The sequence below is a fragment of the Lineus longissimus genome, chromosome 7 (genome assembly GCF_910592395.1).
Source record: "Lineus longissimus chromosome 7, tnLinLong1.2, whole genome shotgun sequence".
In the NCBI taxonomy this organism is placed as follows: domain Eukaryota; kingdom Metazoa; phylum Nemertea; class Pilidiophora; order Heteronemertea; family Lineidae; genus Lineus; species Lineus longissimus.
In genome coordinates, this window is record NC_088314.1 from 5,622,994 (window position 1) to 5,647,825 (window position 24,832).

The 24,832-nt window shown below is 40.4% G+C and overlaps 1 protein-coding gene and 2 long non-coding RNA genes across 18 annotated transcripts in view; all 3 read left to right on the forward strand.

Annotated features, from left to right (window-relative positions):
- Nucleotides 1-10,851, forward strand: part of LOC135491514 (ankyrin repeat domain-containing protein 26-like) — a 46,487-nt gene extending 35,636 nt beyond the window's left edge. For 10 of the 16 annotated variants that reach the window (XM_064777441.1, XM_064777444.1, XM_064777452.1 and 7 more), the window contains 14 exons: nt 370-489; nt 1,041-1,112; nt 1,622-1,720; nt 2,416-2,484; nt 3,579-3,703; nt 4,326-4,395; nt 4,544-4,642; nt 5,182-5,202; nt 5,381-5,551; nt 5,908-5,952; nt 6,446-6,661; nt 7,351-7,529; nt 7,877-8,067; nt 8,320-10,851. In XM_064777441.1, coding sequence (XP_064633511.1) covers nt 370-489; nt 1,041-1,112; nt 1,622-1,720; nt 2,416-2,484; nt 3,579-3,703; nt 4,326-4,395; nt 4,544-4,642; nt 5,182-5,202; nt 5,381-5,551; nt 5,908-5,952; nt 6,446-6,661; nt 7,351-7,529; nt 7,877-8,067; nt 8,320-8,438 — 1,596 coding nt within the window. In that variant the 3' untranslated portion in view covers nt 8,439-10,851. The remainder of the gene's footprint in view (nt 1-369; nt 490-1,040; nt 1,113-1,621; nt 1,721-2,415; nt 2,485-3,578; nt 3,704-4,325; nt 4,396-4,543; nt 4,643-5,181; nt 5,203-5,380; nt 5,552-5,907; nt 5,953-6,445; nt 6,662-7,350; nt 7,530-7,876; nt 8,068-8,319) is intronic. The other 6 variants (XM_064777455.1, XM_064777445.1, XM_064777442.1 and 3 more) reach the window with 6 other exon arrangements.
- Nucleotides 10,852-15,762: 4,911 nt separating this feature from the next.
- Nucleotides 15,763-19,479, forward strand: LOC135491485 (uncharacterized). Its single transcript, XR_010447840.1, has 4 exons — nt 15,763-15,854; nt 17,599-17,796; nt 18,226-18,823; nt 19,350-19,479. It is a non-coding gene; the product is annotated as an uncharacterized LOC135491485 (long non-coding RNA).
- An 838-nt stretch (nt 19,480-20,317) lies between these two features.
- Nucleotides 20,318-22,558, forward strand: LOC135491484 (uncharacterized). The gene is made up of 3 exons (XR_010447839.1): nt 20,318-20,554; nt 21,515-21,675; nt 22,128-22,558. It is a non-coding gene; the product is annotated as an uncharacterized LOC135491484 (long non-coding RNA).
- The last annotated feature ends 2,274 nt before the right edge of the window (nt 22,559-24,832 follow it).

Consider the following 24,832-nt stretch of genomic DNA (forward strand, 5'->3'; position numbering starts at 1 on the left):
TGTGGATTAAAAGTTCAGGGTAAATTTTGAGACAAAAGAAAATCATGTGGCTTAAAGATATCAGTGTGTTATTGAAATTTGGTGTCTTGACATTCATGTAGATATGGTTTTCAATGATATTGAAATATATATGCAGCTTAAAACTCCAGGGATAAATAAGACAGTAGAATAATCAAAAATATTGTCTTAAATCCTTATGGTCATGTTCATGTAGTAACCAAATGGCCGGGCACCAAATTCTATTTTGACACAGAGCTCTATGGTTGCTGTCCTCTTCGATATTGCACCCAAAACCAGGTTGAATGGTCAAGGGATTGAATGATTCCTGCGTGCATGTGTTTTGATGACCTGTCTTTCCTATCCTAACAGGGCGATCTTGAGGACCTCGTCCACAAACTCGAGATCGAAAATGCCAAACTCGAATCTTCACTCAAACATGAAATGGAACGAGTAGAAATGCTCCAGAGAGACTTACAGGACTCCAATAAGGTCAGCATTGCAGACACTTATCTTGTGTAACCCAGTCGGAAGTCTGGGACTTAACATGGCTGAGGGTACGGTAGTTGCAAAAGCTTTAGGGATCGTAGTCTGCTATCTTTCCTACTGAAGCCACTGTGCCCTCCATCCCTTCCACTTCTATAACTACATGTAAAATTAACTCATCCTTGATGAAAGATATGAATTGGAAAGTTCTGGACTTAGAGTCTTGAAAATACTTCTCTACTTCTCTGTATGGTAACACGGTCACAGGGGATCTCCACACTTGACCACAATTTTGTCTAATGCCACTGACTGAGATTCCTGTCAACACTAAATCTACGTACATGCAAATCTATGCTAACTGTCAGATGCTTTTCTCAGTCTTATACTTATTAGACTTAGAATTAGAATTAGACTTCAGTCAGGATAAGACTCACCAAGGATTTCCAATTAGAATTCGTGAAGCCTTTAGCACATGCTTCTATAGAGTGAGTGGCGGCGCCATCTTTATGCACATATTAGGTTCTTGCTATCAGGTGCTTGATTATCGGCTTTTGCAGGTGCGGGACACCCTGGAGAGTGTTGTGACAAATCTCCGCGGAACAAACGTCACATTAGAGGACAAACTCCATGTAAGTTACAGACGATGCGCTCCAGTCTCATTGTAATACATTACTTTCATCTGCACTCAGCCCTTTGTTCCTGCTCTCTTTATTGTTTAGACCTACACTCTTTCAGGCATCTTTGAGTTTACTTTGTTGGAAGGTTGTTTGATATCAATACCCTGCTGATTAATTCCCCGGGATTATTTCTAGAACTGCTTTGTTAATCTCCGTCTCACCCAACAGTGTAGTTAGCTTTAGCCTAAAAATACTTAATCACTATTTACCGGCCCTTATAGTGTAACCAATGATTATGAAATATCCTAAATATTTCTTTATAAATTAATATTTCCACTCTCATACTTAGTTTATAAAATGACAGTTACAGTCATTCCATGTGCTGTGACCTTCTTACATTTTATTTCTGCTCGGAGTACGAACTGGAATATTTCAACAACATATCACATTCAGAATAGAGTCGCATAGATTTTCTCAGCAAATTCACATTCACCAAATAATGGACAATTTTCATATTTCAGGAGGAGACTGCCCACAGATCCATGTTTGCACAGGAAGCAGAAGATTCCCGAGGATTATGGGAGACAGAGGTTAAATCGCGATCGAAACTCGGTTTGCGGGTGAGTTTATTGCGCCTTGAATAACGATGCTGCCAAAGGGTTTTAACAGAAGAAGAGCAGACTCTGACGAACATATTTTGAATAAGGAACCTGGTCATGCCTTCATATCTCTCGTATCCCCAATGCAACTGTCTTTTTGCTAACTAGTGTGTAAGGTACGACAATTGCCTCTCTACTGTGTCCATTTTTACATCCTTGGAAATCACAGATGCAGCAGTACAGCTGGGTTAGTTATTTGTGTCATACTGTTTAAGAATTCTTGAGGCAGATGGGGTCCTTTCTTCTGGAGTGGGATGTAACGAAAATAATCCTGCATGTAAACTAACATGTTGATAAAATAGAAATACAGGAGTTGGGTCTTGAAGTGTGTAACTCAAAATCGGCTGTCCATCCAAGTTGTGGCTTTATTGTTTGACCTGATTCATAATTTCCTAACAGCATGTACTCCATATTGAGATGTTAGTTGTTAGTGCACGAAAATGCATTTGGCAAGAAAAAAAACCCTGTGTATTCGATTGAATATTTCTTTGGTACTGACGAATGTAACTTCCCAGACTGGAGGGTCAGCAACTTGAACATTAGGGGTAAAATTATTGGAGTTTACATGTATTAAATGGTTAGCCTGATTGGTTAAAGTCGATATGTCTAGTCCTGCACAAGGGTGTGCAAAAGTTAATGGGTAACATTTCTTATAGGACGAGGAAAATAATGAGTTTCATCCTGTTGATGAAACGGATGGCGGTCCTATGGGAGATGACCAGGACGTAAGTCTGGTAGAATCCACAGAATGCTTCTAATGCTTTTGAATGCTTTTAGCATGCCTGGGTGTAAATACTTTTATTATTCAACCATGGCTCTTATAACTGTATATCACTTGGCCTCCTCGTCCTGAAAATGTTTGGACTGTGTCTATTTTTTTGTGGATCGCCCAAAATTCTAAGTGAGTTCAGTGAGGTTGATGATATAGTATGTGGTGGTGGAGTGCTCCTGACAACATGAGACCATCAAGAAAATCACAAAACATTCATTAATCAAAATGTTAGTGTATTTTTTCTACTCTTTAGAACTAACCCAAATATAAAAAATAACTTTATAACAATTTCAATGCTCTGCCGCTCCTTTGACTACACTATATCTTGTAAGATAGCTAGTGCTTGTAAAAATTTGTTCACTGTCACTTTATCAGAATTTGCGTTTTCACTCAAATGACTGGTCAGAACTTAGAAACCAATTTGATTGAACTAAGTTAGACATTTGAATGCTGTGCCTGCTTTGCATGCATGTTTAAACTGCTCTTAAATAGCTCTATTAGATTTTAGTCATACTTAGCATGATTTCTTGAAAGCGATTTGCATTTCATGGTCTTGGCAATGGCTATCTGTTGAGGTCAACAGTCTTAGCTGGTCAGTGTGTGTTTGTAGGTTCGAGTCCATTACAGGCTCCTGAGGTCTTCCAATTTCCTTGGCATAGACACCAGATACCATGGACCACTGCTAACTGTCCCATCCAACAGATGGAAAGAGCTTGGGTTTTTAGGCAGAATGCCTTGGGATCTGAGGTTTGTCAGGTGGACACATTTAGCCATCAAGCCATCGTGGCTGTCTTAATCACCGTGAAACAGAAGAGAAAGCCATGATGTAATTTCAGCTGGTGAAAGTGGTTGCAATGTTGGGATATCACTGTAACCAAAAAGGGAAAGGAGGAGTTGGCTTGCTTAGTCAATTCTGGTGTAACTCAAGATATCATGGTTTTGAGTATGGGAAAGTATTGACTGGGGAGGACAGATTGAGTAAAACACATTGTTGGTCTCTTATTTTGTATTCGTACAAAATCATTTATTCACTTCTTCTCGTTTTAGATTGCCCAGCTGGAGCGCACCAAGCAAGAATCTGTAGCGATAGCTGATGAGGAGAAAAGGCGTGCTCGCAAGGCAGCTGAGTTGAAGAAGGTGGCTGAAACCAAGATGGAGGCTCTCCAAGAAAAGTAAGTGTCTGTTTTAGGCTCAGGGGCCTAAATTAAGAGTGATGCTATAGAAAAGTAATTGGCTTGACAGTAGCCTTTTTTTTCAGTAACAGTTTTGACACCTTTGTTGTGACTACAGCCAATTACCCTAGTACTCACAGTTAACCCTCATGTGCCATTGATGACTTTGTCGGCCTACACAAGCTGATAAACCAAGCTAGGAGTATCAATCAAACTCTGACAGAGCATATATGGAAACACAGTATTAAACTTTGAACTATTTATTCAGGAATGCTTGAGGGGTGCAGAAGGACTTTTAGTCAGTCCGCTATGTCACTTTGAACATTTACAGCTGGTACACAGAAATTCCAGTCCAGTGGACTCCTCAAAAAAGGAAGTTGGTATTTTCGTGGATTTAATACTGAATAGCTAAAAATGTCTGATGTGCTATTGTGGAAGGTTTTATCTGGGGCAGACACCCTCAGTCCTGAGAATGTAGCAAAATATGCATGGGAGAGGGGCAAGTGTTTGATTGGAGCTGCGGATGAGGATGTGAAGTATGTCTTTTGTGATTTTCCCCTTCTTCCATTTCATCAAAAGTTTGATTTGACTTTTACTGATCTAAAATGTGTGTGTTTTCCAGGAATACAGACTTGCAGAAAGAAGTAGCAACTCTAAAGGCTCACTTGAAGGCAGCTAAGAAAAGGCTGAGGGTAAGTTCCAAATTCCAAATGAGAAGGGCTCAAGTACAGTAGCGTACATTTGTAGGCGTCTGTTCCTCCAATCGGCTTCCCATGTGAGGGTAGAAATTTGTAGTTTGTTCAGAATATCTGGATTATTCATGTGATTTTCTTCTTTCAGGAGTTGGATTCAGGGGAATCTCGTATCAACACGTTACATTCCGAGTTCGACCGGGAACGCCTCATGATGGATGGAACCCTCTCTACTGTCAGAAGACAGGTAAGCCAAGTTTATCATAACAGTAGATGGCCAATTCATCCCAGGATGTGGTCTTGGTAACAACTGATTTTAGATGTGATTACAAAAGACTTATCATCTAAAAAACTTTTTCCAGATGAATACTGTCATCTCAGTTTTATCGATTCTGATCTTCTTCTTCTTCCTCCACTTCTGGCACCTCTTCCAACCCACTCACCTATGCCCTTAAGAAATCAATCAGGCCAACCATTCTAGAGTTATCAGCAAAGTTTTAGTGGAGAACTTATGACAGTCTTTCAGTTCTACTTTCTTCCCGGGTAATAGAAAACCTCTCTCCTCCACATTTGACATGGACTGTTCCTATAATAACTTTCACCTTGTTTCATATTCTACATGTACTTGTAGTCTACCCAAGTTTACAAATTTTACATTTTCTCCTTGACATTGCTGATATCTCCCACCATATCAACATGCTACTTCCAAGTTTTTATTCAAAATGGCGTAATGCACTGCGTACCTCCCTGTCTGACCTCTTGCCTTTATTCCTCTATCAAACCCAGTCTGGCAAGGAAGTGAGATGGGTAAGTTGGTGTACGGGTAGTTGATATTACCTTCACTTGCTTCATGTTGTGCCATCAGTGTTTTCATCTGGGCTTGGTGTACAATTTACAGCAAACAATCTGTTCAACAGACTTGAAATAATAGTATTCAAAACTGATAAGATGTGTAAACAAATTATCACAATGTCTCTTTCTTCAGATGGATGATGTCCATTCTCAGCTCCAGCAAGAAATCGACAAAAAGGAGCAGCTAGAAAGTAAGAACCGTGCCCTGCAGCAGGAGCTCCACTCCCACAAGACGGTGGAGAGGGCCTATCAGAAACTGGAGAAGGCCAAGAGGAAGTTGGACGAGGAATTTGCCCAGTATAAGGTAGGCGTAGTTGCTTGTATGCTTGGGGTTCATGGTTAAGCCTGCTGCACACAGGTCATCAAAAAGGGTATTGTCAAAACATTGACTCAAATTTCCTTTGCTGTTGTGAGAAGTTGAGGCCACATGAAACTACCGTAAGGGAATTCTAGTCTAGGTGTGATTTGCACCCGATTTGATCACCTGTGCACCTTTAGAATTACAATTATCATAGTCATCTTTGGGGCTGAAGATCGATGTCAACTTTGCAATTCATAGAATTCATATTAGACTAGGACTAGGAGATAGTCCCCTGGTTGTGCTCAAAAATAGTTCACTTTTCTTACCACTTTGTGACAAAAGTTCATTGATTCCATTAGATGCCAGTTGCTAAGGATCCCTTGCTACCAGTAGTTGTCTCTCTAGTAAGTCAGCTTCACAGTGTTGCTTGTGTAAATATGCTAGGAGTAGCAAAAACTGTTTTTAACACCTTTACACTACCACATTCCTTAATGGACTTTCCTGATTGGACTTCTAATGCATCAACTGGAAGAGTCTAAACTGGAAAGTGGAATGTAAAGGTTAATCGATGGCCCCCATTTGTTGGAATAGTAACTTGCTTTTACTAAACCAAAGAAATCAAGTTTGCGATTTGATTCACCAGCTTTTTGCTGTAGACATAGAAGCATATCAGATGGCAGATGTTGTGTAAATTCCAGTAGTTTTGACATGTAGTGAATACTAACAATCAACAACTTAGATAATGAGGGGAGGGCTTGGCATAGGTTAACAGCTCTATGCTAGAGAGTGTAATAATCACGTCAAAAGAAATCTTCAAGGTTTGGCATGGCAATGCTGGTGATGGATTTGTAAAATCTGTCGTCGTGTACTAAAATGTGATTTCCCTGATGTATTCAGGCACATGTGAAAGCTCACTTTGTCGAGCGTGCTGATTTGGAACGAGTGCGCCAGGAGTATGAGGTCAAAGCCAGGATGGAAGTCAATCACAAATTGGAAGAGGTCAATGCTTACTTAGAGGAACAGGCTCAAGCCAGGGAGAAACTCGACCACATTCGCAGCAGCAATGAGAATCAGCTCCGTACCGAGTTTGATCGGAAGCAGAAGGAGCTACAGGTTAGATGGCGCCATTGATTATGCATGTCTCGAGAAATTGCATGGTTATATTTCATACTCTGTCAATTTCTGTTCTTTTTTCCCATCACATGGCATGCCAACGATCCAAATCTAAATGTTAAAGTGAGATACTTATCTCTACTTTCCCTACTTAGATCCTGAAGTCTGGAATGAAATATTTTCTTTTTATCGTGCATAATATTATCAGTTAACTTGACCTTGTCGGGTCTTCTGTCTCTATACTTAGCTTGTTTCGTGGGATTTTATAGGGGATCATAAAAGTAGTAAAAGAATGGGATGGATGTATAGTTTAGTTTAGTTTAGTTTAGTGTTGCAGTTTGACTAACATTTTTATCACTGATTCCAACCTCTGTAGTTCAGTCTGCTTCTGGTACTTATATACATTTTACTCCTAAAATATTAAGCGTTCTACATGTAGTATAGTAGTCATGCCCCTCCAGGATTTCTGCTTATTTCAAACGTAATCATGTGCACATTTAATTTCCAGTGCTGGACTGATTCTATAAGTGTAATACAGTATTTAAGTGTATAGGCATCTGGAGTTCGTTAAGAGTCACAGAGTAAAAAGCTCATAATTTCATGATCTACCCATCATTTCAGGTGACACCGCCGAGCATTTATCAAATTGAGAACATTTTGTTTGAACTCTCAATTCTCTTGCCTTACAGGAGGAGTTGACGAAACTGCGTGCTGGCTACCAGGATGTCGTGATGCAGAAGACGACCAAGGATTCTGAGGTCCAGAAGCTCAAGGATATGTATGACAATGAACAAAAGCTTCGGGAGAAGTTGACGAATCGTTTATTCAAGGCAAATGATGCTGCAGTGAACACAAAGGCCATGTTATCGTAAGTTTTTGATCAGGAGTTAGACGCACCTAGAATGAGTAGCCAGTCCCTTTTCACCCTCTTTGCGTTTAATTAGCCAAGTTGAGAGATTAGAGAACTTGCCAACAGACTGATGACTTCAGCCTTTTGTTGACAATGCTGTTCATGGAGGACCAGATTTCAATTCTTTGTACTATTGCCAAAGGGTCATTGTCAATTAACCACCAATCAAATTCTCATTGCAGATGTAGTTCCGCAGAATAGAATCCACAGGGTTTAGCAACTCTGTACACCCCAGAGGCCTTGTATTACTCAGTACTCGTTTTCTTTTGTAACAAAAAAGCTCAAACTGAATCTTTCTATTTCAGTCTTGAGCGCCAACGAATGCGAGCATCCAATCCAGCATTATTCAATTCAAGTGTAGAGACGAACGGTTTCCTTTCGAGTCCAGTCGGTGCAGGCAAGACAACGCCAAATTTCGGCATGAACAATTCCGATGGACTGTCTCACAAAATACGCAATGAGCTCAATAGGAGTATCGCCAAACATTTAGAAGCAAGTAAGTAATTTTCTCTTGTACGTTTTAAATTCTTTTTTTCTTGTCTGGTGTGTTGTTTATGTGGAAGAAAGCTTTGGTCTTGCAGAATTGAAAGTAGGCCTTAATACTGCTGCTAAATTGGCCGCAAATTTTTCAGAAATAAGCAATTGTAGCTTCAAACACACAAGTTGTTTAATGAATTTCGTGGGTCCAAATGAGTTAGTATTCATTTAAACATTTCAAAACCTTAATGCAATGTTTATCCTCTTTCAGGTACCATGAAAGATGTTAATTTACCCTCGCGGACTGTGGACGATTCCTACCTCACCTCATCACCAAACAAATCAGGAAGCGACTACCTATCGTTACTACGGAGGAACTACCTCTTATAGCACTGAAAGACAATTGTTCTAAAAATAAACAATTTTGTGAAATGAGAATAAACCTCGATTGAATTGAAAAGACATTTGGACTTTTCATACGTTTTGTACGACAGTTTATATGGTCACTGGGGTACCAGTCGTGCGTAAGTGCACATATTCTCTGGAGACTTGTGATTAAATGTTAGTTCATGAGAGCGGGTTCTGGAATTTGTGGCAGGCCAACTTGCAAAGCATCATCAGTTCATTGAGTTCTTTGCAGTGAAACAAGATTTGTACTTTAAACTGGATTAAGTCTCAGGTTTGATTGATAAACTGAATAGCATGCATATTGCATGTTCTCCCATGTGTTAACGTTAGGATATTAGGTTCTTGGTTTGTATTTAGGCAGCATTGTAGATTTCTACCAAGGCTTTATTTCAACCAATTGCTTGTAGATAGAAAGGAGATTAAGTTATTATTCCCTGTAGCTGTGATATCTTGTTTAATAATGAGAACTATTGACGAACAAGGACTTTTATCACCAACTGATTCCGCAATTGTGAGATTTCATGGCAATACTGTTCTCAACGTGTTGTGATATTTTCTACTTCTTATCTGATGTCAGAAACTATGCAAAAAAAGATCCGACAATTCAGTGTTTGAAAAATCCTTCCTGAAGGCCTATCTCAATATAGCATTTCATGCTTTGTCCATAGAAATTGTACATGTCCATACAAATTGACCTACCACCTCAAATGCCAGTGGAACTTGAGTGTCAAATTGTAGAACTGATTTACACATTTCAAGGTCACTGCTTTTAACCTTTGTTTTAAATGTTAAAAAGATCATTTTAAATTCGGATAGTCAAACATGTCCCAATGTTGTTACAGATTGTTTGTTTAGGTTCAAGAATGTTAAAGATTTTAAACAATGTTTATGCAGACACAGCCACTAGATACATACAATAGTGTTAGACTTGTTATTTTCGTCTCTGGATTGAGAAATCTTATCCACTTGAGTGACATTTTCATTTTCAATTCTGTACAAATATTGAAATCTTTTAAGAAAATCTTCAGAAGATACACAACCTCATCCTCTGTTTATACTACTGCTTTCAATGCCTGTGCTAGAAACCTTAATAAGACAAATTACTGTTGTTTAGGACAGGACATCTGATCAAACTTGAAATGATTCATTTGTACCCATGTCTTCATATCAAACCAAAGAAGATAACACCATGTTTGTAAAAACACTTTATGGTTGCTTGATATCTTTCCATTCTCGAACTCTCATTACTCTGATTCTAGTACTTTTCGAATCTTCATCTCTTTCTCCACATGTAGTATAAGCAGAAAGGGATCTATTATAAAGATAATGTCACTCAGTGGATGTGAGAAGTAAAGGCTGTTGGAGCATTCTGAACTTCTTACTTCTATATCCAGTGGCTGGGTCTTCTTTGCCTTTGAATTACTTGTTTCAAGGTCTGCACACATATTTCAAACTCCATAAATATGCTCTCTTTACCTATTCATGGAGTTCTCTCTGATATTGAACAACTCCTCTCGAATGAATATGGGATGCAGTTATTTAGGTTAACGAAATAAGGGAGGAAAAGAGTCAAAATATCCCATTCAAAATAGAGTTTAGAATATTTGTAGAATTTGAAATGTACAATAGTCACATAGTCATGGAAGTAGTTTTTTGTCACGACAGGAAAACAAAATCATGGCTGTCGCATAATTTGCAATGGATACACTTAGACTTGTGGTTCCCTAATTTCTGCCTTGAAAATGCTGTCTTTCTCAGCCAATTTGCTGAGTTTCACTACATACTGTCCCTATGAGCCAAAGGGTGAATAGATTTCAAAATAACAATGCCTTAACTAATCTGATTTATATTAAAGGTTGTATTTTAGAATTGACCATATTGGTGTGATCATTGGCCTTGAACACATATGTGCCTATTCAGTATACGTGGACAGTAGAACCTCCCTTAGCAGACACCTCTCTATCAAGGACAACCTCTCTATTAAGGACACTAGTTTTGGTCCCAAATTGGTTGTTTCCATTCAATTTGGCCCCTCTCATCAGGACACCTCTCCATTAAGAACATCATTTGTCAGTTCCAGGGGTGTCCATGATAGAGAGGTTTTAATGTGTATTCAGCTGGATTTTGGAGAGGCAGAAAGTTAGTGTTGGGGAGGTAGAAAATAAATTATTTTTGAGGTGTAAGTCAAGATTGACCAGCGTGATAGAATGCGGATGCCTGCTATGATTGGCAGTGTCTGTTGCTACTGTTAGCATAATTACCGATCCACTCAGTCTCAAGTCTAAACTGAATGAAGCCACAATACGAAACATACTCATATAATTTGAAGATGTACAATTATTTATTACCAAAAGTATTATAGTTAATCAAAAAAATAAAGGTCTTTTATATGTAACATTGATTTTGAAATTTGTTCCTTTCCTGGTAGACAATGCTTACACTTATGAGAGAATATCATTTTCATTGCACTCTGTTTGACCCTGAAAACCTATCTGGGCATTAAATTGGGTCCAGACAAATCCTTGCCGGTCAGGATTCTATCTAACAAATCGACAAATATTTGTTCACAGCAAATCTCATGGACTAACCCCATCAATGCCGAATATGGCTGATGGAATTGTCCTTGATATAGAAATTGCCTTCTGGCCCTCACCAAGTCCAGATGTGGCTTTTCTGCTCTGAGAAGACATGCCCATGTACCCTAGTTGGCAAATAATGTAGCTAACTTGAAGTACTAGTATCTCTTGTATCATTTCTGTCTTGGCTTGGATATTTAGCTCATTTGATGCACTTTCATGATCAGGACACCCAGTAACAATGATGACATAGTGTTGGAGACAATGGTACATCTCACCATTGGGTCTTTCAGTATGAGCGAGAGTGTGCGAAAAAAAACCCAGCAACTGCAGCCCTGAAGAAGAGAATAAAATGTGTCAGACCCTTTATGTGTCTGAAAGAAAAGCACCAAGAAAATCACAGGAAACCCTGTATAACTTTGGTTGTCATTCTCAACAGGGACCATCAAATCATGATTTTGAAACATGTGCTGCTCTCTTTAAACCTTAATAAAACTAAACTTTTATTATGTAACGAAGCAACGTAGCGGAACGAAACCAACACCATTGCTTTAAGTGATCCCATAATAGGCCACATACCAAAATTCAGCTCCATAACCCATCTCCTTCATGGATTTTGACTTCTACCCCTCTTTTTTCTCAAAATTTTCCTTCAAAGCCAAAATCTACCTTGGCTCCAGGTCACACAGATTTTATAATGTACAGCAGATAGATTGTTTCAAAATGGCTTAAGACCTTGGACGAGGTATTTTTGAAGTGGTCAGCATCCGTAAACCGTGAATGATATTGAAATATATTTTTTTTAGTATCTGAGAATAAAAGATAAACTGATACATCCTATAAGGAAATTTTGATATCGGCGCTAGTTTTTTGTGAAAAATGAAAATATCACGAAAATCTGCCTCCCTATACCCAGGCTCTCTCAGAAAAATATCTGAGATGCCCAGTGACCAAGGCCCGAACATGGAGACATCGTCACCAACCAGTCATTATCGCACCAGTTGGACATACTGTTTCAATCTGCATTACTATACACCAGGTTGTCTCAGAAAGTGTCTGTGAAGCCTTGGACCCAAGGACCGGACATGAAGACATCATCACAACCAGTCATTTGGACATACTGTTTCAATCCACATTACTATACATCAGGTTGTCTCAGAAAGTATCTGTGAAGCCTTGGACCCAAGGACTGGACATGAAGACATCATCACAACCAGTCATTTGGACATACTGTTTCAATCCACATTACTATACATCAGGTTGTCTCAGAAAGTATCTGCGAAGCCTTGGACCCAAGGACTGGACTTGAAGACATCATCACAACCAGTCATTGTCGCACCAGTTGGACATACTGTTTCAATCCACATTACTATACACCAGGTTGTCCCAGGCAGTGTCTGTGAAGCCTTGGACCCAAGGACTGGACTTGAAGACATCATCACAGCCTATCGTTGTGGCACCAGTTGGAGATACTGTTTCAATCTGCATTACTATACACCAGGTTGTCTGAGAACGTGTCTGTGAAGCCTTGGACCCAAGGACTTGACACGAGGACATCATCACAACCTATCATTTTCGCATCAGTTGAACATACTGTTGGACAGTGTCATAATGTGGTCACGAACTACCATGGTACAAAAAGGTCGTACCGTTTCAGATTGGCTCAGTATACGCATGAACTCTCAGAAAGGTGTCTGTTTCGCCTGGCAACCATTGGCTGGAGATGAAGACATCGTCACAACATGTCATTTTGGCACCAGTTGGGCTGCCCTAACCCAACAAAGGATTCTAAGAATCTGTGAAGCCTTCAGTTATGGATATGAAGACTTCATCACAACCTATCATACTGGCACAAGTTGGTCAGACTGTTTCAGGCTGCCTTACTATACACAAGGTGTCCCAGAGAAGTCACTGTGAAGACTTTCACCAAGGGCAGAAAGGTATCTGTGAAGCCTTGTGATCAAGGCCTGGACATGAAGACATCGTCATAACCACCAGCGATTGTCGCTCCAGTTGGACATATTGGTACTGTTTCCACCTGCCTTGTTATACTCATTATGGCTCAGATGAGAATCTGTGAAGCCTTGTCAGTAAGGTGAGGACATGAAGACGTCATCACGACCTATCATTGTGGCATAAGTGAGTCACATGTTGCAATATTCTGCCTTTCTCTACACAGGGCAGACATGTCCAGTTGGACATATGGCTTGCCCAACACAGGATGTCTCCGAAAGGAACTTTGTAAAGCCTTGTATTAACCAATGGCTGGACATGAAGACAGCGTCACAATATGTCAATGTTGCACCAGATGGACCAATTGGACATACTGTTTCATACTGTCTTACTATACCTAGGAAGGATCTGTAGAGCCTTGTAATCAATGGCCGGACATGACGACAGCGTCACAACCAATATTTGTGGTACCTTGTTGGACATTCAGTTTCAGTCAGCCTTGTTGCTGACATGATGTTTCAGGAAGGATCTGTAGAGCCTTGCAATCAATGACTGGACATAAAGACAGAGTCACAACCTATATTTGTGGTACCAGATGGACATAGAGTTTCAGTCTAGCTCTGCCTTGTTGTTGACAGGATGTTTCAGGAAAGATCTGTAGAGCCTTGTTATTTATGGCTGGACATGAAGACAGCGTCACAACCTATCTTATTGGTTCCAGATGGACATTCAGTTTCAGTCCGCCTTGTTGTTGACAGGATATCTTAGGAAGGATCTGTAGATCGGAGCCTTGTAATCAATGGCTGGACATGAAGACAGCGTCACAACCTATCGTATTGGTTCAAGATGGACATTCAGTTTCAGTCCGCCTTGTTGTTGACAGGATATCTTAGGAAGGATCTGTAGATCGGAGCCTTGTAATCAATGGCTGGACATGAAGACAGCGTCACAACCTATCTTTATGGTACCAGTTGGACATTCAGTCAGTACAGGATGTCTCAGAAAGGACCTGTATAGCCTCAAGGTCCAGACATAGAGACACTGTCACAACCTGTCTCTCTCGCACCAGTTTTCATACTGCTGCAAAGGAGGGAATCTTCTCTCTGTACACAGGATGTTGCAGAAAAATGGAATCTTTTTTTCAGAGTGTCAAATAGGTAAATTCAGGGCTAACACAGCCCAGTGAGACATCAAGTGCCAAGCCTTTTTTTGATCAGCTGATAGCTCTGGGTCTGCCTCGTAGTTGGCCGAAATGCATTGACTGGGGAGCATTCCCTTTCTGGCTCAGCTGGAACTTGTAGTTTTGTCCAGGTTGGAAGATAGATCGTCTCCAATTCTAAATTGCCCCATGCTGCGCTTGGCCTGACACGTTTTATTGGAGGCAGCTTCGCGGGCCTGAGGTCGCATAATGTTGCAAATGCTGGACATTTCCAGCAGAATCAGTTGTCATTCTTAATTAGTCCAAAAGTCATTCCTTGTGCCATATAAAAAAATATTGAAAATATCGAGAGACGGCCCCTGTCCCTGGCAATACGAGATCAAGTAAATTAGCACTAATATCAAACATAGGTTTTTTTAATTCTTGGAACCAGGCGTAAAATCTGTCTTACTATAAGCTAGCGAAACGCGGAGAACCTTGAAGCCATCAACGCGCGAACTCCAGATTTTGCCCATCCTAAACCCACATCCTAAGGAATCGCTCCTCCGACCCTGCACTCAAATGCTCTGATTGGGGACACTAGTTTTTGCGCTTTTTTCGGCCAATGCGGAGGAAATGATAGAAATGCATGTCAGATACTTGTTACACTCCGGACGCAGTGGACCGGCTTCGCGCTGTCGCCCGGAGGACGATCAGGATGACGAAATGGACGGCATAGGAGTCTAGGCCGGAGATGTCTTGTTTCCTCACGACTGTGTCTCTATTGTTGACTTATGGAGAAGAACTGGGCGGTGGGCTCGGAGAAAATCAATCAAGAACGAGCGCCATTCGTCCAAACGCAATCAAATTTTTGAATGGACAAGGCTTGGTGCCTGTCATGAAAGACATTGTCACAACCAACTATTCGTCCCGCTATTCATTGATGAATGACGGTGAAAGACGCTATCAAAGATTTTTCGGAATATCCTGAATTCGGAAAGGTGACAGAGAAAAATTACCAGGGAAAGAAATTTGATTTAGGGTCTAGGTAATATTATAAGGGCAGAGACCTGTATTCATCCACGACCGGAAGTGTGGCACAGTCACATAGAGCTTATCAAAATGTCAAGTTGTGGTAAATACATGGCTGGGATGGACCAAAGTGGAATTAATTCTCAATCTGTGGTTGATTCTTAATCTACAGAGTCAGGCCATCACAGAAATATGCTTTTTGATAATATATTTAAGAAAATGTGGTCTCACTGGTCAGTTTAGAACTTGTACTTTGACAGGGCCATATCAATGCGCCAGTGACGTTTTGATGGATATGGTGTACGGAAATCTTTTTTTCTCAGGCAATCGGTATTGGAATTTTTTTAAACTTTATTATGCTATTGGCAAATGGTTCTTCTTGACACGTATAAAATTTTGTGCAGATTGATTGGTCCAATGAGTACTTTTTTCACCAAAACCTATGCACAACAATGTACACGTAATGTACACATGTTTTAATAGAGGACTCTGGCCATAATACACAGGATTTTTTTTTAATTGCCGCCAAAAAATTGCTCCGCCTGTACGCCCCATCCGCCTGGAATGATAATGACGTAATCACACGATCGTCTGACCACGTGCGGAATTCTTCTGTGTAGCGGCATTTATGTTTCGAAAGTTCTCCGTTTAATTCTCTGATTTCACCTCTATTTCGTGCAGAAAGACAACTTTTGGATGGTAAGTTCATAGATTATGTATCTTAGCCTATCCATATTCCGATTTGTTTGCGTTTCTTGCGCTATCGGGGCAATGATAAAGGAATTTTGTGCGGTTGGCAAAAATTTTGATGGCGGCGTCCCGGCACGGCGATTTTTTTCATAAAAAAACACATACGATTCTATGTTCTATGATATTCACCAAAGTGCCGGAGCCAGGTATTCTTATTCTGTGTGTAATTCTGCATCTGGTAAACTGAACTACGTGGAGATTTTTACCATTTTTGATGGTGAAAATCATGTTGAAACTGACCAATCCAGTGCGATAACTGATATTTCGGCGTCCATTTTGCATGAACTGCACGTGCTGTGTGCATGAAAAACATGCATTGCACGTGCTGTGTGCATGAAAAACATGCATTGTGGATGTGTGACATATGATTTTCACGGGAACAGGGCCTAGCAGGGGAGAATGGAGTATTCTAGCGGGTGGGGGACTGCAGACGATACAGAAAGCGTTTTTGTTCTCTTGAGATAAAAAACTTTGTGCTAGGCCTAACCCCGAGTTTCCAGCATACAGGGTATAGGTTATTGTAGGGAAACAACCTGCAAAAATAAATTGCGGCCATTTTGAAAAGACCCTGTTGACAGGCAAGGTATGTTTACCTTGGCATAAAAGTAAAAACTGTACAAGCTTATTCAAGCAATTTACTTGAAATGGTCCATGTCGTCCAATTTTCATGATTTTTTGAAAGCTTTTGGTGATGATTTGATTTAAAACATTTTACTTTTATGTCATGGTTATGGTAAACTTAAGCTGCCTGTGAAAAGGGTCTTTTCAAAATGACTGAAATTTGTTTTCGCATAAGGTCTATTCTGCCGGTAACCGAACTGTTCTACTCTCCCCCTGACTCCCTCACCCTAAAAGCCTGTCCCTGCCTGGCCCAGGAAGGGGGCTGTGCCATAAATTGGATGTCCCCTCTAGGTCTGGACACCAGAATTTTTTTTTCATGCAAACTTTGGCAATTGTCAAACTGGCAGAGAAAGAACTGCTCTTGCCCTACCCCCCCCCCCCCCATAAAAGTTAGCCAGAGGCTGGGAAGGGGAGCTAGCCATAATATATATGGCTGCTCTCTGACCTTTATTGTAAAGCATTGTGACCAAGAGTTGGTCTTTGCAAAGGATTTTCTGTAATATTATGAAATTAATAAAGTAATGAACTTTGTGAACCACATGACATGAATGTCTTTGCCCAAGTTTATGGAAAGACCATGCTCCTCATCCATTGTAGAACATAAGGTCACAATGCATCTTCATTTCAATTTTATGGAAAACAATGCTCCTCATCCATTATGGAAGATAAGGTCACAATGCATCTTCATTTCTTTTGGTCCTTTCCCATATGTGGTTCTTGGGACCCGTAGTTGGGGCAGTTCTGGGGATGCTGCTCGCTCGATTCCAAAGACTTTCTTCAATCCAGGTTCTCGAAGCATAACCATCAGTAAGATGTTTCAGGAGTCACAACCTTGAGGGAATTTAGATCTTTACCTGTCCCAGGTTCTAGTTGACCATAAACCATGCAAGAAGGTCACAAACTAAGGGGAATTCATGTCGTCACAGTCTGGGTCTGTTTGCTGTCGAAAATGACAAAAATAGTTTCTGATTCTGAACAAAAAACAATAGCTGACACTTTATCTCATTGTCTTCTCATAATGTCACGAAATGCAGCCAAGTTTTATATAATGAAAACTGTACTCCTTTTCCAGGCCGTGCTGTTACGACCATGATCTGGTCCATTAATAATTGACCAGATGGACGGGTAATGATGTTACAGAGCAGGAGCTGCAAGATTGGGGCAAGAGATGGCGTGGTAACCATGGACAGCGCCAAAGGGAGACGAAAGAAGGACAGAGTGAGGACAGTAGATACATCTACTACCATTCTGGCAGCAGACTTACGCAAGGGTACGGCTGTCTTGGGAGCACTGTTTGCAGACTTGATGCAAATGACCTGAGCAGAAGAACGAAGCTGGCAATGCTGGCTTGAGACTTGTGTGCCAAAGAATCTCCCTGGAATCAAGCCCGGGCCTTATTGCATGGTAGCCTGCAGTGTTAATCAGATGATGACAATGTTACAATGTGTTTACAATTGGTCAACTTAAACTTTATCACAGTATTTAAATAAGCCAATGAATGACAAGGACAAGGGGGAAGAAACTATAGAGATTGAAGTCTTTACAAAATGCCTAGGAAGCTGGGCGTCTATCTGCTATGCTACCTTGATTAGATATTGAGAAGATGTACACTTCAGCATGATATCAAAGAATCTTGTGTTCAGTAATGGCCTACAAATTACTTGCATGACAATTCTAAATACTTCAAGATCGTTTTCAGCCTGTTTCAAGATCAGGGGCATGGCTGTCACCGAGGTTGTCCAAGAGAGACCCAATGCTATATTACTGTTGAAAAAGAAAAAGCGGTTTGGTTTGGCATGGCTAAGTATTGACCGACTAAGTGTTAAGAAGTTGTGACTTATTTCTTGCCTGTTGTTTGAGAAACAGTAATGCCAGTCATTGGTCATGTGACAGTGAAGGCTTAATTGCCAACACAGGAACAAAAATTTGATGTCGGGCCAATGACAACACAAAGTTGGCACCATATTGGATTTACAGACCGACTGTACAAACTTGGCAACAGCAAAATAAGCCAGTAACAGTGAGGACGAGTCTGTGAAAGGATGCCTAGCCACATATCTTCAAGGTAGCTGCCTCTGCTATGATGATAATGAAAGGATGAATGCCAGCAGAATGACTAAGTGACCGAAACTTTCATGTGTAATCGCCTTAACAATTTATGATCACCCTAATGGTTTTAGCCTTCTGTTTCAGCATGGTTTTAAGATTTGAGGACCGGGATGTCACAGAGGTCTGGAAAAACTATTGCTAATTAGGACGCACTCGCATCTGGAACACCTGCTGTGAAGGAGGGCTGGGTATGCTCAAAGAAAGATATTTTTTCTTTCCGGCCATGTTGCCACCGTCACAATTGCCACAAAGAACCGAACTTGGTGCCAGTTTAAATATGAACTTGAATTATCAGAGGGTGTCGAAGAGAGCCTCTGCACCCTATAGTAAAAGGACGAAGCAGCTTGGTTTGACCTGGTGAAATATCCACTGACTAGGTTCCAACATAAACATGATAGAGGGCAGTGATAATTAGATGCCCGAATTTGCTTCCTAATGGCAAGTCCTAGCATGTTTCTTGTTTCGTGAGAAATACACTGTCCTGTAAAGCATGCATTTTGAAAATTTGCCTGTGATCTGAGCCTGTGAGAGACAATGATACAGTTCATAGAACTCGGTGGGACGGTGACAACTGGTTAGGAAGAAGACTCGTCAATGCATGTTTAAAAAATTCAGAAGAAATTTGGCTGCAGTCGAGACGTCCTTGCAGTGAAAAGCTTGAGGTGTTACAAAAATTCACTGACAGGCATTCTAATAGTTTGAGTTATTTTTCAGCCTGCATGGTTTCATGGATTAGATGAGATGGAGAGATACAACATACATGGTGAAACATGTGTCCGTTACATAAAGGTCTGTGTGTGTATCCTGAAGAGGGATTCAGTTGACTTTTGAAGGAGCAAATAATTTAGGTAAGAAAATTGTTCTTCATATTCCGTCAACTAGTTGAAAAGCTGTCAGCATTGAAGTTTCTTGCCCTTCATTCAGGCAAGAGAAGTATGCAGTCCCATACAGTTTGAAGTAAAATTCATGTCTCTGAACCTGGCTGACATAGATTAAATCTTGATTCCTGCCCAAATAATGAACAAAAATCTGCTCAAACATCAAATCGCCTCAGACAGTGGACATGGCTGATTATCTGGAGATGGTGTTTAGTATTTCATCACATTGATACACCATCCAAGGCATCTTATGATGAAAAACAGCAGGTCGAGTTCCTTTTGTGGACTGAAGGTAGGTTGGCCTAAACATTAGGCATAAGAAACTGGACAACAGTGCAGACAATTCTCAACATTTTATCTTGCTGAATGTATGTAGCAAGTTACTGACAACTATTCACAGAGTCAGAGCAAACGTGATGGCTGTCTGTATTGCACTTCTGACCAGTGATCTGCTTATGGCAGGTAATGGAACAAGATTTCACTGTGATCAGCTGACTGGAGAAAATGATGAAGGAATCTACAATGTCGTTGCAAGGACAAGCAATCTTAGAATACAAGATTGGTGTGAATGTGAATCTGTGCAGGATAGATTGTTGTGATGGTTGTCTGTATTGCACTTCAGACCAGTGATCTGCTTTTGGCAGGTAATGGCACTTGTTTCTAAAACAGCTTCGTATTTGCCTAGTGTCTTCATATTTGGAAGATGATTATCTAGGTGTGGAAAAGCCAGGGGACCGTTCCACGTCATTGTTTATTTTGTTTAGAAAATTTTATTAATGAAAATGGTGGTCCTATTCCAGCTCCTCCATCTGATGGCACAGACTGGAAAAGACGAAAGCTACCACACCAGCTACCACACATTGGTCAAGTGCTGTCCTGTAAGAGTTCCTTTAACCCTGTTAATCAAGCAAAGATCAGTTCACGTGCTGAGGGTTGCAACTCCAACACCACTAACAAGATTTCACTGTGATCAGCTGACTGGAAAAAATGATGAAGGAATCTACAATGTCGTTGCAAGGACAAGCAATTTTAGAATACAAGGTTTGTGTGAATGTGAATCTGTGCAGGATAGATGTACTGTAGCCTGCCTGCCGGATAATTTATCAGAAAGCAAGTATGTCTAGAATGACGAGAATAATAAGTCAAAAAGTTTATAACAGATTTTAGTCTTAACATTGGTCAAGTGCTGTCCTGTAAGTGTTCCTTCAACCCTTTAGCTCCTGCGGATCTACAAAAAAATTTCCAGTATCTCCCTGAAGATTTCCATGTATTCCTATAGTGTATAGACCTTTGGCAAAAGAGATACAAAAAGTTGAAAATGAAGTACTACAAGTGATATTTATTTTGAAGCTAACAATCGTACTTACATTATGATATCATTAATTTTTCATTTTAACCCCCTGGTATTGACAGCATTAACCATCTCAAAATTTAGTGAAAAATCATAAAAAGGCCCTGTAGTAAACAATAGAATCATAAGATGTTCCTACATAATCAAAAAAATCCATAAAGAAACCCTAATAAACGATATTCCAACCTAATATCGATCAGAAAACAAAACTCGGCAGTCTCCTGTACATGAATACATGAATAGGGTCAGGAGGCTGACTCGCCAACTCACTATAGCCCTGTATTACTCGGTAAAATGTACAGCAACCCACCTAGAAATGAGTTTTATTATGAAGATTACACTCCAAGCATCGCCCTGTGGTGTTACTTTACTTCTCGGCCGCTTGGATATCGTTGGGCGGGAGTTTTAAACATGGGCTGCTGCAGACCGTACAGGAGCTAAAGAGTTAATAGAAATTTTTACATTCTAGTTGTTAGTCAGTAGTGTTGGCAAGTTCCTGGCGCATTAGGTTCCAGAGAGAACTGCAATCACCGTACGATGTCCTTGTGCATTTGACACCCCCCTCTTAGGAAGCTTTCATGGAGCCGTTTCTAAAAACTCTGTCTTTGTAGAAGTCATTAAAATCAAAAGATCTATTGTCTTATTTTCAGCACCTCAACGGAAAATCACTGGTAATTGAAGCTGGTAGAGCGCCATGACATCTCTCGTAAACAAGCTGGGTTATGGACAAGGATCACATCAACCAAGTTCAAATGTCTTGAACACGACAGGGCCCCTTCCATTCTGACTGGAAAGACATCTATCATCTATGGTTAGTGCATGCTCAAGGGTATCCACAGTTTCTTTGCTGCGATAAATGGAAAGCAGTGGAATTCAACGATGGTGCGACAGCATTTCCTGTCCTTGCCAAGGACCTGAATATTTGATCGACATCATTCTGTCATACATGTATATTGCAATGTCCACAATAATTTCATTGTCAGCTTTCAGTGGTTGTCGTTGATTGAAAGTTTAAGATTGAATAGTAGAGCATAATCGATAAGACCGGCCATTTGGGATCAAAGTCCCTGTCCCTGATCAAGAGAGGCTCAATCATCAATGGCATCAAGACCACTTGGCTTTACAGCGTGCCTCGGTTAAATGTGGCCATGGGAAACACCACGGTTAAATGAGTGCAAGAGGAGATCATTGAAATCACTTGCTAGAAAACTGTGCTGAACATCTTTTTCCTTTACTCACATTCAGTCCTTATCATTATTACAGCTTTGGTTCACCAGTTACATCCTCAGATGATTCAGAACATGCAGGACATTGTGAACATGGAGAATATCATGCAGAACTAAGTGGTGACGAAATACCTGAAGATTTACTTTTTCAGCTAAGATTGACTTGTAGGCCTAAAGGTTTAGAAGTTATACCTAAATTCCTCAGGACTATGGCTTACTCCTATTAGGTAGCCTTGAAAACATTTCATCCTGGATGCAGAGAAAGACTGTAGTTTAGATTACTTGTTAGTTAGTTTTAGTGTTAGTTTTCACTGTTGAAGGATACATACACAGATTTATAATTTATTATATCCGCACTTAAGAAGAAAGTTTGGATATATTGTTTTTATCAAGTTTGTCCATCCGTCCGACTTGGCTTTTTCTTTGGAGCAGTACAGTTGCAAGATAAATCCTGTTTGTAAATTTATGAATTAGTTGCTCATTAAGGGCTTACGAAGGTTTTGATGCCTTGTTGGCTTATCTGCATACCAGTAAATATGTGCAGATTAATTTCTTGCTTTGAAGCAATATCGTTGCTACACTCCTAAAGCAGTGGCAATGTTCAGGTCTGTTCTGCCTCGCGGGCAAATTTGCATACTTGTAATTATGTGCAGACTTGGCTCTTCCAGAGATTGTAGGACTGGGTCCATTGAATGTAACAAAAATAATCGATGCCTATTTACAAATGAAATGAAGAGTCTGCATTTTGGTGCAACTCCATATAACTGTCAGGTGATTTCGCTCTGAACTTGTGACACTCTGATCGGTCTGAAATAATCATTATCCAGCCCCTCTGGGAAAAATTTGCAGCCAGATTGCACCATTGCCTGTTACCGTCTGAGAGATGGCGATGTCAGGGGTTCATGACGGTGGTTAAACCTATTGCGAATGGGCAGCACAATTGGGTGTAGGATATTCATAAACCATTGCACACTCCTGAATCTGCGGTGGGTTGGTACCCCACGCTACGTAAGGAGTAGGTTTGTGGGTAACACTTGGTCCACGTGAATGGGTCGTGCCTTAAAAATGATGAGAAGTTGCGAATTGACGCCCTGTGAAGTGTCCTTCGACCAGCTAGTGCTAATCCGGTCACTGTCTCCAGGTCACCATGCCTCGGTCAATGAGCGGGCGAAGCACCCAATGGCTCCGTCAGGAGTACATCGTCAACTTCAGCCCGTAGACAAACCGGTACGCGCACAAATATCTTAGCTGAGAGTGGGGGACATCTATAAAGTGCTTCTCATCGGGGTAATACAGTACCACTGTATACAATGACCCCATTTTTTGTTGGATTCATTTCCACTGAGGAGTGGTCGATAATGAGAGTTTCGGGCCAGTCTGATTGTCACCAGTCCAGAGGGAAAATACCTGATAGTTATGTGGCTTTCCCTCAAACTGTATCCTCTTTTATGTCAATTGTAAATTAGTGTTGTTCGGTAGTGTTCAGGGTCTTTTTGTCGAACGGGCACATCTGCATACCAGTAATTATGTGCAGACTTAAGTTTTGCTTTGAAGCAATATCACTGCTACACTTGTGAAGCAGTGGAAGTGTTCAGGTCTTGCTTGCCTCGATGACATATCTGCATACCAGTAATTATGTGCAGACTTGGCTCTTTTTTTTGGAGCAGTACAGTTGCAAGATAATGTTGTATTTGCACAGGTTACAAACGTAATAAGTCCTGAATTTGCCTTCTAACGTCCGGATCCTTTATTCTAACACTGCTTCACAAAATTATACACACCAAAGTCATAATTGATAAAATAGTTCGTCGGGATGACGATTCGTGCACGTGATTATAAAATACTCGGGAGACTGGAATAACTCTCTATCGCTCTCTTCTCTCTCTCTCTCTCTCTCTCTCTCTGCCGAGAGCGTGCGGACAGCTGTTTTGTATTCACGCGCAGCTTTGTCTGCACCAATCAGGGGGCAACGTTGATGCGTCTCCATCCAATGAGGAGCCGCATCAATGCTGACGTAATTGATCACGCTGGGGAGAATGGAGGATTAAAAGTAGACCGTGGGAATTTTCACAGGTATCTTATCTGAACCCAATTCCAATAATCTCGCACACTTAATTCCAAGAATTACACATTACAGTGCTACTCATAAGAAAGGTTTTACAATTACTATACAACATCCCGCGGAACTGGTAAAATATTTTACGAAGTTAAAATATTTTTTTTTTTTAAAAACAGTTAGAGGAATATGACTTTGGCTTAACACATAGTATTGTTGAATGGGGTACAATCAATGATAATAAGGCTTTAAACGAGGTGTTCATGCAGCGAATGAACTTAAATTACATCATATGGTTCGGGGTTCCCAACAGTGTTCAGCCAGCGGCCGAACTTAGTTACAATATATGTATTTTGTTCCACTTACTAATGAATGACCACTTCATTCATGACAAAGTATGAGCATAAGGTTACAATATAATTATACATTGAATCATTAATCTCATGCTAAACAGCATGTTAAAATATGCAATGATACAATGAAGTGTCAAAACCTCTGCTGGGAATATTGCGAAACTGACTGGACCGGTCGACGAGGCATCTGAAAACTGTGGAAAATAAAGTTTAACTCGAAGAACTTCTGGATGACACGCGTATTTACAAAACCTCAACGAAAAAAAAAATGTTGTTGTCACAAAAGTATCCAAATTGCTTAAATCATACACTATTGTGTGAGCTGTCTCGAAA